The following is a 12,966-nucleotide window of genomic DNA, read 5'->3' as shown; positions in this document are numbered from 1 at the left end:
TGGGATCTCACCCAGCACTTCCCTAAGTTTTATGAAGTCGGCTTTCTTAAAGTCAAGAAATTGAGTCCTAGTATGCTTGGCTGCTCCTTTCCGCTGTATAGTAAACTTCAGAAGAGCATGATCACTCGCGCCTAATGATCCTTCCACTTCTACCCCACTAACCAGGTCATCAACATTGGTTAGGACCAGATCTAAAATGGCTGTTCCTCTTGTTGCTTCTCCCACTTTCTGGACAATGAAGTTGTCTGCAAGGCCAGTGAGGAATCTGTTTGACCTTATGCTCTTGGCTGAGTTTGACATCCAACAAATATCTGGGTAATTGAAGTCCCCCATTACTACCATCTCCCTTCCTTTTGCATACTTGGCCATCTGTTCCAGGAAGGCATCATCTATGTCCTCCGTTTGGCTTGGGGATGTATATAAACTCCCACAATGAGGTCTCTGTTATTCTTCTCTCCCTTAATTTTGACCCAAATGCTCTCACCCAAACATCTCATGGGAGTAAAAAACAACAACCACCTACTACACCATTACTAGTAATATCAATTTAATAGATTCAGAGAGAGCTAAAAATGAGGGAGTTATAGAATACATTTATTACAGAATTTTAGTGCTGTGTAGTGGGATTTGATTCAGTACACAATGGACACTGGAGAATGCAAGTGACAATAAGAGTGAGGCTAGGGCAGGGGTCAGCAACCCGCGGCTCCGGAGCCGCATGTGGCTCTTTTACACCTTTGCCGCGGCTCCGGGGCGGATACTAGCGAGGGGAGGAGGCGCATTGTGTGCCCCGACACTCCCCACTCTTTTAAATGTCGCAGTGGTTTTGCGGCTCCCAGTTTTTTCTTCTTCGGTCCAAGTGGCTCTTTTTGTCTTAAAGGTTGCAGAGCCCTGGGCTAGGGCGATACCTTTGTCAACTATGGGTAATTGATTAAAGTAAACTTAGAACCATCATGTTAGATTTAGATAAGATATATATGTGAGAGATATGTCATTTCAATCAACCCTATAATGGCTTCGTGGTTATAGATTTTATTTTGTAATTCATTTGAGGACATAACCATTTTTGTTTCTGTATAGTGTCACTGCTATCCTCATTCATGGGGTGGGTGATGGATGTGAGATGAGGTGGATGAAGACGGATGCAAATCTAACAAGGTTTTAATATGCTCAGAACAATCACTACTGTGCTAACTCTGCTATGAGAGAGTAAGGATCTCTCAACACCCACAACTGTCCAGAGCAGATCTGAGGCGGATGTGGGTGCATATGGAAAGGAGAGAGGGACAGTTCTGTTGCAGAAATGGAAATCCTGGCAATAGCAGAAATACTGCATTGGATACTGCCCAAACTAAATTGACTGAAAGTTCTTGTGTGTACCTCTGAGCCTTTCAAAGTGACAGCCTCACTTTTTGTAGTTTCCTATGAGAAATCAGTTCATGTGAAAAGAAAAGAGACAGTCTTGACCCACAGTTGTTGTTGTTGTCCTTACATGGTTAGAATTCTAAAATCTGGGGAGAAATATCCATCCCAATTGTGGGTGGATGTTAAGAGAGAAAGAGCTGGGCATCTTTTTAATGGTAGAAGGCACAGGGAGCGCGTGAGGAAGTAGACATCCATTCTTGATTGATCAGTGCTGCTCTTTTCTTTTCAGGTACTGGAAACCAGATGAGCCTAAAAACGAAGACAGAAACCATTGTGCTGCAATGGGCCTTGATTGTGATAAGGATTGCTGGATAGCATTACACTGTGAGCAACGCTTAGGGTACATTTGTAAGAAGGTGCCTAGTGATGCTTGGCTCTAAGAAGACACTTTAAGATGAACGAAACTGGATCTCACGATCACTACACAAAAACAAAACCAGGAGATTAAACAAAACCTCACTGTTTTAATGCACAATCCACACTCTGCCATCTAGATTATATGACTCTTTGGCATCAGCACTCAAAAACACCTTGAAAAGAAATTATTCTGCAAACTCAAATGTAGATGGCTACAAAAATAAAGAATGGAAGCATCCAGTCATAGCCTGTTTTCTGTTTAATGTATTTATTTGCAATGCATACCAATATTTGTTTCCTTACTCTGTGTGTTTGATGCCCCATTGCCCCTTCTGATTTCCATGGTTGCTACCTTACAAGGCACATAAGGACAACCATGCATGCCAGGCAATGAGAATGGGGGCCACCCAGCGTTTGGTGTCCCCTTCTAGCAGACTAATCACAAATACAATTTTGGCTTTATCACTGGGAAATTCCAGCGCCCTTATTCTCATATAGGGCTAATATTGGGCTACAAACACTGTGAACTGCCCTTCACACTGTGAACTGTGAACACATTGAACTGCTCTTGATTTCGTCAGAACTTGGCAGGGGGCAAGACTTGGGCCCACACCAGTGTGGGCCCAGTACTGGCAGCATGTGCTGCTCCTTACATGGCATTCATGGCCGTAGGGATGCCAACTTGAATAAAGTTTTGGGGGTGGAACAGGTAAGCTCCCCCCTGCATAATCAATCACAAGACAGTGCACACACATCATTTGAATGGCAATGCCCATGAACTTGAGGGAGGCGGCCCCCTAAAATATTTTATTGGGGACTCTACCTCTAGGAGTTGGCTCCTATGCACTGTGGCCATCAACTAAGTTAAGTGGTTGTGGTTGCTTCAATCTGTCCTGTATACCCAGCCAATGAGAACTGATATTTTAATCTTTACTGTCGGGGAATGAACTGAACAGGAAGACTCGGAAGTGTCCACTCAGTCTGTTCGGCTCCTCTCAGAAGAGGAGGGAGAGTGGGAAGGTTCTCCACCTTGTCTCCAACAGTTTCAAGAGGAGAAGAAGGCAGAACTGAATTATAGCTGAAGGTAGTGGTGGAGGAGGGGGGAGTGAGAGAGCAGACTGCAGAGATCTCCCTGGTAAGTTTGGGAGATTCTCCTTCTCCAACGGCTCATCACTCACTCTGCATTCAGGAACAGAGAATGCAGAGAAGTGTGATTCCCGGGAGTTTCTGTAAGTACTCAGGATGTTTTTGGGGATGGAAGAGGTGATCTTCAGAGTAGGCAACATCTCCTTTTTGTGGAGACCTGGATTCTTTGTCTTGCAACCAGATGACTGAATAAAAAACATAAATATAAACTTGCTTGTTCTTCTTGTCTTTGATGCTACCAGGAGAGGAGAGGGTTCTCCACTCCTGACATTTATTGACAAAAAGATATCATCTTGGTGGTATGTATGATACTTGTGTCTTGTGCCATAGATCCTTGTTCCTAACTCTCAAAGAGGAGGTCGTGGAGGTGTTTCATGAGAGAAGTTCTGAAGCCGGCTTTCAGAACTTCTGTTGGGATTCCATCCTGTCATGTTTCTATACCACATGCTTGATAGTTAGACTCATATAATCATAGGATTGTAGAGTTGGAAGGGACTCAGAGGGTCATCTAGTCCAACCCTCTGCAATGCAGGAATCTCAAACTGAAGCCTCCATGACAGATTGCCATCTAACCTCTGCTTAAAAAGCTCCATTAAAGGAGTCCACAACCTCCCGAGGGAGACTTTTCCATTGTCGAACTGCTCTTAGTGTCAGAATGTTATTTCATGTAACTTGAAACCATGGGTTTGTGTCCTTCCCTCTGGAAGTGGTCTCACCTTCCATGTGACAACCCTGGAGGTTTTTGAAGATGGCAATCTTATCTCCTCTTTCCAATACTAAATATTCCCAATTCCCTCTGTCAGTCCTCATAAGGCATGATTTCCCGCCCCCAGGTCATCTTGGTTGCCCTCCTCTGCGCACCTTCCAGCTTGTCAACATCCTTCTTAAATTGTGGTGCCCAAAATGGGACACAGCACTCCAGGTGTAGTCTGACCTAGGCAAAGTAGAGTGGTACTATTACTGCCCTTGAATGGGACACTAGACTTCTGTTGATGCAGCCTAGAAGAGCATTAGTTCCCCGTCCCCCTGCTGCATCACAGTCTTGACTCATGGTAAGCTTGTGGTCTCCTTAGACCCCTAGATCCTAGTAGCCATTTTATTTGTTTTCTTATTATTAAATTTCTATAACACGCTTCACTCAAAGCTCACTGTGTGATAGCTTGCATTTTTGAGGTACAGAACATTTCTTACCTGTTGATTCAAGTAGAAGGTTCTGGTATTTTCTCTGTCTAACACAAGCTAGAAGTTGGTGCCTTCTCTAGCTGGTGCAACCTGGAACATTTTGCTGACAAGTAAGTTTCCATTCTGCTGAGAACAGGTGCTGTTTTGGGTTAAGCTGGTTTAAGCAAGAATGAACTGGTCCTGTAATCTTTCTCCCAAGGTCATGTTGCCTTTTAGTAACAGGCCAGAGGGAGCCTGGTTTAATTCTCTCTTTTTCTTTCTTGGTTCTCCCTCTGCTTTGTTTCTGTGTGTTTTTTCTCATTTGAGTGGTGATTTGTATGTGGTATATTTAACTTAATTCGGCATACAATGGACACTGGCGAATGCAAGGCCTTTCTTCCTCCCAGAGTCGTGGACCAAGAGGGAGCAGGATTTAGCCCTCCTGGGAAAATCTGTGTTCTGCAGAGAAAGTGAGGATTACGCAAAGGCACTACTAACCACTGTAAAGCCCAAAAGGATTGCGCCTTGTAGCATCCTCAAGCAGCCTCTCTGCCGCCTGGATCGCTCCTTAAAGGAGTGGAGAAGATCGGTGACATTGAGGTGAGGATGCTAAGGAGCCATTTTCTGTCTCTGCGGAACGAAGCCTCAAGCTCCCCTGGGATTCAGTCAATCAAAAAGAAACCTGAATCGAAATCTCAATACAGGTCTGTAATTTAATTTGGATGATTTGGAGGGCAGCAGGGTGAAAATAAGGAGGTCAACCCCAACTGTGGCACAATTTAAAAGTGCATGACTTTCTGGAAAAAATGTGTTGTTTTTTCAAGTGGACCTTCCTGCAGCAGGATTTATAATTTGAAATATTACAATTGCCCCCCCCCCCCGCTTATTTGCTATATGAACTACTGAGGGGTGGGGTTAGAAATGCTCCCCCCAGCTTGGCTCCATACGTCTATTTCCCCTCTTTTGGGACTCTCTGATCGGCTGGGGAAGAGTTTTCAGACTGTTACATTGTTTTTGTTTCTTTCTCTTCTATAATTTTTCGCAGACTAAGGCAACATTTTAAATTACTCTGCTGCATTTTGTAACAAAAGAGAGTGTCATATTATTATTATTATTTTACTGAGCCTACAAACTATCTGAAGAGAGGGGTGTTGTGTGAGGAGAACCTGAGTTTACAGGGTTAAACAGCTCAGTGTGTGCGTCCTGCCTTCTGAGGGGGTGGAGAGATCCTGCATCACACATCTGGGATCTGCTTTCTTTGCTCTGTTATTCTGGTTTCGTTTTTGTCCAGAGCAGACATGTCTTTCTTTCTGCCCAATACTGGATGATTTATGCTGATGTAATAAATGCTTCTAGCTTAGAGAAGCTGCGTGGACTCTTCATTTATGCACACTAATGGCACGCACAGAGGACAGAAGGCTAAAAGGCTTTATACGCTGTGTTTTGCTCTGCCAAGCTCAGAGGTCCGGGAAAGCAGTGTGCGCAACGGAAGCCTGCAGGACCTGTCCCCTGAGCAATATTTCACAGGTTTGTGGCAGGAAAGTCATGCTGTAAAGGCAAGGAAGCTTTCCATGTCTGTGCTGTGTCTGTGTGCTCTGAGATCCTGCCTGCTGCTGTGCTGAGAGCAGAGGCAGTTTGAGCTCTCTGGTGAAAGGAGAAGCCGGCTGAAGCTGCTGCGAAGCTGTGTGCTTGGAGCACACAGAGAGAGCTGGCAAGGAAGAAGCTGGAGGTCTCTCCTTGGAAGACAGCTGGCACGCATGAGTACTGAGCCCCGGGGGAGGAGATGGCAGAGCTCCAGGAGACGTTTAACATCCCATTTGAAAGGCTCAATGGGCAGAACTGGGAGTGCTGGTCCAGAAGAGCAAGGGATTGGTTTTTGGCCACAGGGCTCTGGCATTGCATGCAAGCCCCACCAATCCAGGCTGCTGCTGAAGCTGCTGCAGCAGACGTGGAGGCTGCTCTGAGAAGAGAGCAGAGGGTGCTGTGTATGCTGAGGGAAGCATGGACGCTTTGCTGTTGCTCCACCTTGAGGGTCTGAAGACAGCTCAGGCTGCTTGGCAGGCACTGGAGAGGGTTTGTGTAGCCACAGCGGGAGCTGAGGGATGTGAGAGAGTTGAGGGCCAAGTGGGAGCTGAAGGCCATGTTCCTGAAATCACAGCTAGGAGCTGCTGCTTTGTCTCTGGGAGGCCATGTGATGAAGAGGCTCGTAGACAGAGAGCTGGGGTTCAAGCTACAGGCCAAGGCTGTCCTGCACCCAAGGGTGGGGGTGCAGGGAACACAGGAAGGAGTGGTGGGGAGAGCTTTTGTTTCAAGATGCTGCTACAGATGCGGGTCCCCCTACCATCTCGTGAGAGACTGTCCTGTGGAGGCAACGGAAGGAGGAAAGTTCGTCTCCCGTAGCAACCAGATAAGAAGCAGTACAGTTGCGTCTGCGAAACGTGGTAAGCAGAAACAAAGAGGGACTGGCAGGGATGGCTCAGAACAAAGGCACTTAGCAGCTTCCATGGCAACAGTAAAGGACTGTGAACAGAGCACTGTACTGACCTTTGTGATCAACAGTGGAGCATCGCACCACATTGTGCCATCTTGTCGTCTTTTGTGGAACTGCACCTCTGTAAAATCTGGGAAATCTGTTTGTCTTGCAAATGGAACCAAATGTGCTTTAACTCAGTCTGGCTCACTGTTCTGTGATTTCTTACAGACGGAACTTCAGGCGTATGTCGTCCCCGGATTGTCATGCTGTCTGCTATCTGTTGCCACTCTTGTTTTTGATGGCTACAGAGTGTGTTTTGAGAATAACATGTGTTTCATTTCCAGGGGTGGGTGACAACTGGTCAGTGTGGAATGTGGAAGATAGGCTGTTTGTGCTAGAAACCTCTCTTGCAGGTCCAGGTACCACAGAGGCAGCTCAAGTGCAATGTGCCAACGTTCCAGTCCATGATGCGTGCCATCATCTTTGGCACAGGTGAATGGGTCACGTGTCTTGGGGTTACGTGAAGAAGATCCCAGAGTGCACTGTGGGGTGCAAAATGAAATCATGTGCTAAATTTATTGATTGCAGGGCTTGTAAGCAGGCGAAAGTGAAAATGTGCTCCTACCCTAGGTCTGAAAGAGTGACCACTAGACCTTTTGAGCTGGTGCATGCAGATTTGTGTGGCCCTATGCCAGTAGCCAGTCTAGGCAGGGCCAAATTTGCTCTTTCTCTGGTGGATAATTTTTTGAGAAATGGCTGGCTTTTCTCAATCAAACACAAGATTGAGGCTTCGCCGCTGATAAGAGACTGGATTGCAGCAGTTGAACTGCAATACTTCACACCCGTGAAGAGCTTTCAGACTGACCACGGTGGGGAATTCACCAGGTCTGCGCTGCAGAGTTTCTTCTTCCAGAAGGGAATATGTCACAGGTTGAGAGTTCCACACAGTCCCCAACAGAATGGCATTGCAGAATGCAGGAACAGAACGCTTCAGGAGATGTCCGCAGCTTTGTTGTTTGATGCTGGGCTTTCCCAGCACTTTTGGGCTGAAGCCTGGAAGACTTCTGTGTTCACATTGAACCGTTCGTTCAATTCTGTTGTAGGGGACACACCCTACTTTCTGCTGCATGGCAAGAAGCCCAAGGTGCATTTCTTCTGTGTATTTGGCTGCGAGGCTTGAGTCCTTGTGCCAAAGGCCAAGTGCAGAAAGGGTGGCCAAAAGATGATTTTCTGTGGGTCTGAGCCAGGGACCAAGGGGTGGAGATTTGCCTATCCAACAGCCAATCAGTCCAGGATTCTGCTCAGCAGTAGTGCTGAATTTTGTGAGCAGAATGGGTGGATGCGCATACATGGGAACCCTGATGTTCTTTCAGAGAGTCTGCTTGACTCTGCTGATGAGGAAGAGATAGAGGTTGAACCTGCTGCTGAGGCACAGAGTCCCGACCCAGAGCAGGAAAGGGGAAGGACTTCTCTGAAAGTTGTGAAGCTTGAACAGAGAAGTGCTCCTTCCTCGCCCACAGGGCCAGCTGAGACGTCTAGATGGTGCAGTAAGTCAGAGGGGAAGCTCTCTGATGCCAAGGACATTCTGGCTGGTTCTAGTGGGTAACTGAAACTGCACTGAGACGTTCAGCTCACACAACGAAAGGTAAACCTCCTGACAGGTTTGCAGTCACAGACATGTGGGTAGGTATGACACAGTGTGAACCTGAGAGTTTTGATGATGTTCAGAAACTGCCTCAGGAAGAAGCCAGGAAATGGCATGAGGCAATGCAGAAGGAGATAAGCTCAATGGAGTCTCTAGGTGTGTTCTCCCTCACAACGTTGCCAGCAGGCAAACAGGCTGTGAGCAGCCACTGGGTTTACCATCTTAAACCCACAGCAACTGGAGAACCACAGTACAAGGCTAGGCTAGTAGCCAGAGGGTTCACGCAGCGGAAGGGGCTGCATTATACTGAGGTAAATGCTCCTACTTCCAGAAGTGAAACTCTACGCATGCTCTTAGCCATTGCTGCACAAAGAGGTTTGAAGCATCACTTTGATGTGGATGTGGCCTATTTGAACTCAGACCTCCAGGAGGATCTGTACATGCTTCCTCCTCCAGGGTTTGAGGGCAATGGGCCAAATACTGTGTGGAAACTTCACAAGTCTATTTATGGCTTAAAGCAATCGGCTGGAAATTGGAACTTTTGCCTGAAGCCTTAGAGAAGCTAGGTTTCAGGAAGAGTCTTGCTGACAGCTGCCTGTACCGTAAAGGGTCAAGAGTCACATGAAATGGTGTTGGTCTTTGTAGATGACATTATTCATGTCTCAAGGGCAAACAAACAAGTGCCTAAGTTTGCCAAGGAGCTTGGAAAGAGTTTTCAGCTCAAATCCCTGGTGCAGTAAAGATTTACCTAGGTGTACAGATAGACAGGTCTGAAGATGGAAGCTTCTTGCTCAGTCAGAAAGGCAAGATTGAGCAGTTGCTTGAGGAGTTCAGAATGTCTGATTGTGCAGTGGTTAGGACACCCATGGAGACAAGGTATGTGAAAGACAGCTAGCAGAACGTGCTGAGTTCGAAAACGCTGAGCTCTTTCAGTCTGCTCTGGGTAGTCTGTTGTATCTATCCCAATGGAGCAGGCCAGACATTGCTTTTGCTACCAATCTGCTCACCCAGGAAGCTACAAACCCAAGCATACAGGCCTGGAATGATATTAAGCAGGTGCTGTGTTACCTGCAAGATACCAAAGACTTCTGTCTCAAGCTCTCAGCCAAGGGTGACATCAAACTGATGCACTGGGCAGATAGCAACTGGGTGAATCTGCATGATAGGAAGTCTGTATCTGGGATGGTAATAAAGTTTGGGGAATCTCTAGTTGGGTGGAGCTCCCAGAAGCAATGTCTCATTGCGCTGTCCTCTACTGAGGCTGAGTTCAGCGCACTGTCAGAGCTGTGCTGGGAACTGGAGTTCTATAGGTGTCTGGTTCAAGAAATCTATGAGGATAGTTGCTTGCCCATCACTGTCTGGGAGGACAATCAACCCTGTCTGAAGTTGGCAGAGTCTGGGCAGTTTAAGGCCAGAACGAAACATCTAGACATATGTTTCCAAAATGTGTGTCAGTGTTCAGTCAGGATTGGTGCGGCTGCAGTACTGTCCAAGCCACAACAACCTGGCAGATGGATTAACGAAACCTTTGAGCTTCCAACGTCATGGGGAGTTCTGTGGAGGTTTGGTATTGGGGTAAGTGGTGATACTTACACGCCCCCCAGCAGTGCAGGACAAGAGGGGTGTTGTGTGAGGAGAACCTGAGCTTACAGGGTTAAACAGCTCAGTGTGTGCGTCCTGCCTTCTGAGGTGGCGGAGAGATCCTGCATCACACATCTGGGATCTGCTTTCTTTGTTCTGTTATTCTGGTTTCATTTTTGTCCGCTGCGTGGACTCTTAATTTATGCACACTAACGGCACGCACAGAGGACAGAAGGCTAAAAGGCTTTATACGCTGTGTTTTGGTCTGCCAAGCTCAGAGGTCTGGGAAAGCAGTGTGCACAATGGAAGCCCGCAGGACCTGTCCCCTGAGCAATATTTCACATATTGTACCACCTTAAAACTTTCAAGATTATCTAGCCTCCCAGGTTGGGGGGGGCAGGTGCTGTGCATGAAAGAACACATTGCCTTGCGTTTAAGATTAGCCTGGCTGCCGCTTTTTATTTCATTTCATTTTTTATTTTTTCCTACCCTCCTATATGTGGATTAAGCCAGCAAGTGGCAGAAATGATTGTTTGTTTGTCTTTCAGATTTATTTTAATGGTTACTTCCACTCCAATTCTGGCGTAAGTAGCGAGGCTTGTGGATTAAGCCAAGCAAGTGGCTGAAGAGTTTGTCCTTGCCCTTTGATTCTACTTAAAACCTTTAATTTTAAAACTTTAAGAGATCACCTTAATTTGGATTTATTAAGCTGGTTGTAATAGATTAGATTCCTCTTCTCCTTGCTGTGGCTCTTTGACTGTGAGAATCTTTGACTGTTAGTTGTAGTGTCCTTCAGTATTGTTTACTAGACGTATTGGAATTAAGGAAACAAAAGTAAAGAAGGGCGCTTGTTTTGAGAAGGAGGAAAAAGGTAGAGGGCTAGACAAAACAGGAACTATATACAAGGGAGGGAAAAGTCAAGAACACCATGAACTTCAAGAACCCCAGAAGGATTTGAGGGACGTAAGAAAAGAAGAAGAGAAATTTAAAAGAGAGGTATCAGACTTAAACAAAGCACAGGAGGAATTATGGGATGCTATCGCAATGAGTGAAATGAAGCAAAGGGAATCAAATCTGTGTTTTAGATCAGTGCCAGAGACCCTAGGAGAGGACATTAAAAATAAATTGATTTCTGAAATTGCACAATGGTTAAATATGCAACAAGAAGAAATAGCTAACGCAATGCAAAGTGCATTCAGAATCAAAGCAAAATCAACTAAAGCTAAAAAACATTCCAGGGGACTGTTTGATTATTTTTAAGAACAAAGAAATGAGAAGCATAATTTTACAAAAGAACAGACAGAAAAGACTTTGCATAGATGGTGTCTTCACAGTGATTTTTAAAGACATTGCCATGAGGCTCCTGAAAAAGCGTGAACCTTTACAAGACGTTAACTGATACTCTTTGGAAGAACGAAATCAATTTCAAATGGGAATTTCCAGAGGAGTTCTCTTTTTATTACAAAGAGAAAAAATTCAAATTTAGAAGCATTCGGGAGACTGACAAATTCTGGAGAAATTATGCAAAGGAACTGGGTAAAGAAGAAGCTGCTGCGATATCAGGACAAGGAGAGGAGGAGGAGGAACCTTAAAGACTTTTATAACAAAACACTAACAAGAAACAAAAATGGCATTGAACATGGACATAGAATGTTAATGGACAATAATAAAATTTAAAGGAATAAAATTGAGCATATTTTCTCAAAGAAAATTTGGATATTATTTGTTTACAAGAAACTCACGTGGCAAGAAAACATAGAAGATTTTTTTCAACAAAAAATTAGGAAACAAATTTATTTCATCAGACAAAAGCAAAAAGAGAGGCATGGTATTGTACATCAAAAACAAATATGAAGCACAGCAGATCTTCAAGGGCAAGGAAGGAAGGATGATCACTGTTCAGGGTAAAGCGCAAGGCAAGAAAATAATAATACAGTGGTACCTCGAGTTACAAATGCCTCAGATTACAAACGCTTCAGGTTACAAACTCCGCTAACCTGGAAGACTTACCTTGAGTTGAGAACTTTGCCCCAGGATGAGAATGGAAATTGTGTGCCAGAGGCACAGCAGCAGCAAGAGGCCCCATTAGCGAAAACACACCTCTGGTTAAGAACAGTTCCAGGTTAAGAACGGACCTCCAGAACGAATTAAGTTCGTAACTAGAGGTACCATTTGCACACCAAATGGTAGTAAAACAGAATTCTACAAGTTTTTAGAAGAGAAACTATTTGACTTCATGGATCAAAAGATTATCATAATGGGGGACTTAAACAGGGTAGTTTCCTGAGAAATGGACAGATCAGGAAGGAAAATGGATTCCAAAGAAGGGAAACTACCCAAGACTTTTTTCTCTTTAGTAGAAAGTTGTAATTTGGTGGACATATGGAGATTAAGACATCCAATAGATAAACAATTCACTTTCTTCTCAGAACCTAACAAACCACGTTCGGAATTCAAGTGAATTAGCAACAAGAATTTTAAAATAGAAATACAACCAAAAACACTTTCTGATCAGTCCTCCTTGCTGTTGGCTCACACAGCTACTGCTGCCTGAAATCATAAGGAATTTTAATAATAATAATAATAATTCCATAAGATAGCTTTCCTAGGTATATGCTCTGTTTGGAATCTTGATTGGCTGCTTGTCGTGCCCAATCAGGGAGAAGCAAGAAAACAAGAAAAGTTCTGGAATGCTCTGCAGCAAAGGGCTAGGGACGAACAGCTGCAGGAACAAACAGAGAGGCAAAGAGAAGAAGAACTGACTGCGGCACAACAATATCCCAGCAGTATCTCATGGTATCACAGTGAATGTTATAAATGTTATTCATATGAGACTACTTTATATCCACTGCATCATTTCGTTGGGTATCTTGCGCAGCCAGTACAATTTCCAGAAGCTTCTTTAGATCTCAAGCAGGAAAAAGTCCTTCACCAGTTCAACTGGGTCTTATCCAGTTAACCCCCTCCTTTTTTTGCCACTGGCAGACTATCGGTATTACCTTAAAAGCTTCAGCCAGCTCGTTCCCAAGCAAGATAAAAGTCATTTCCAGAGACGACTCTCTCTTTGTTCTCCAAGGGAAATCACCTAAGTACTCCAAGTGCTAAAAGCACTTTGTAAAGACAAAATCCTTTCCTTTGGTTTTATTGTCAGGGAAATCTGCAACTCGTGGAGACGGAA

The 12,966-nt window shown here is 44.9% G+C and overlaps 1 protein-coding gene across 2 annotated transcripts in view; it reads left to right on the top strand.

Moving 5' to 3' along the window:
• The window catches only part of LOC114604612 (CD209 antigen-like protein C), a 40,784-nt gene extending 38,756 nt beyond the window's left edge, over nt 1-2,028 (top strand). For both annotated transcript variants that reach the window (XM_028744879.2, XM_028744877.2), the window contains exon 9: nt 1,655-2,028. In XM_028744879.2, the coding sequence (XP_028600712.2) occupies nt 1,655-1,805 (151 nt within the window). In that variant the 3' untranslated portion in view covers nt 1,806-2,028. The remainder of the gene's footprint in view (nt 1-1,654) is intronic.
• Nucleotides 2,029-12,966: the final 10,938 nt, after the last annotated feature.

Source organism: Podarcis muralis, chromosome 9, assembly GCF_964188315.1.
Source record: "Podarcis muralis chromosome 9, rPodMur119.hap1.1, whole genome shotgun sequence".
Taxonomy (NCBI): Eukaryota; Metazoa; Chordata; class Lepidosauria; order Squamata; family Lacertidae; genus Podarcis; species Podarcis muralis.
Note: the sequence above shows the minus strand (reverse complement) of the source record. Positions and strands in the feature narration are given on the sequence as shown.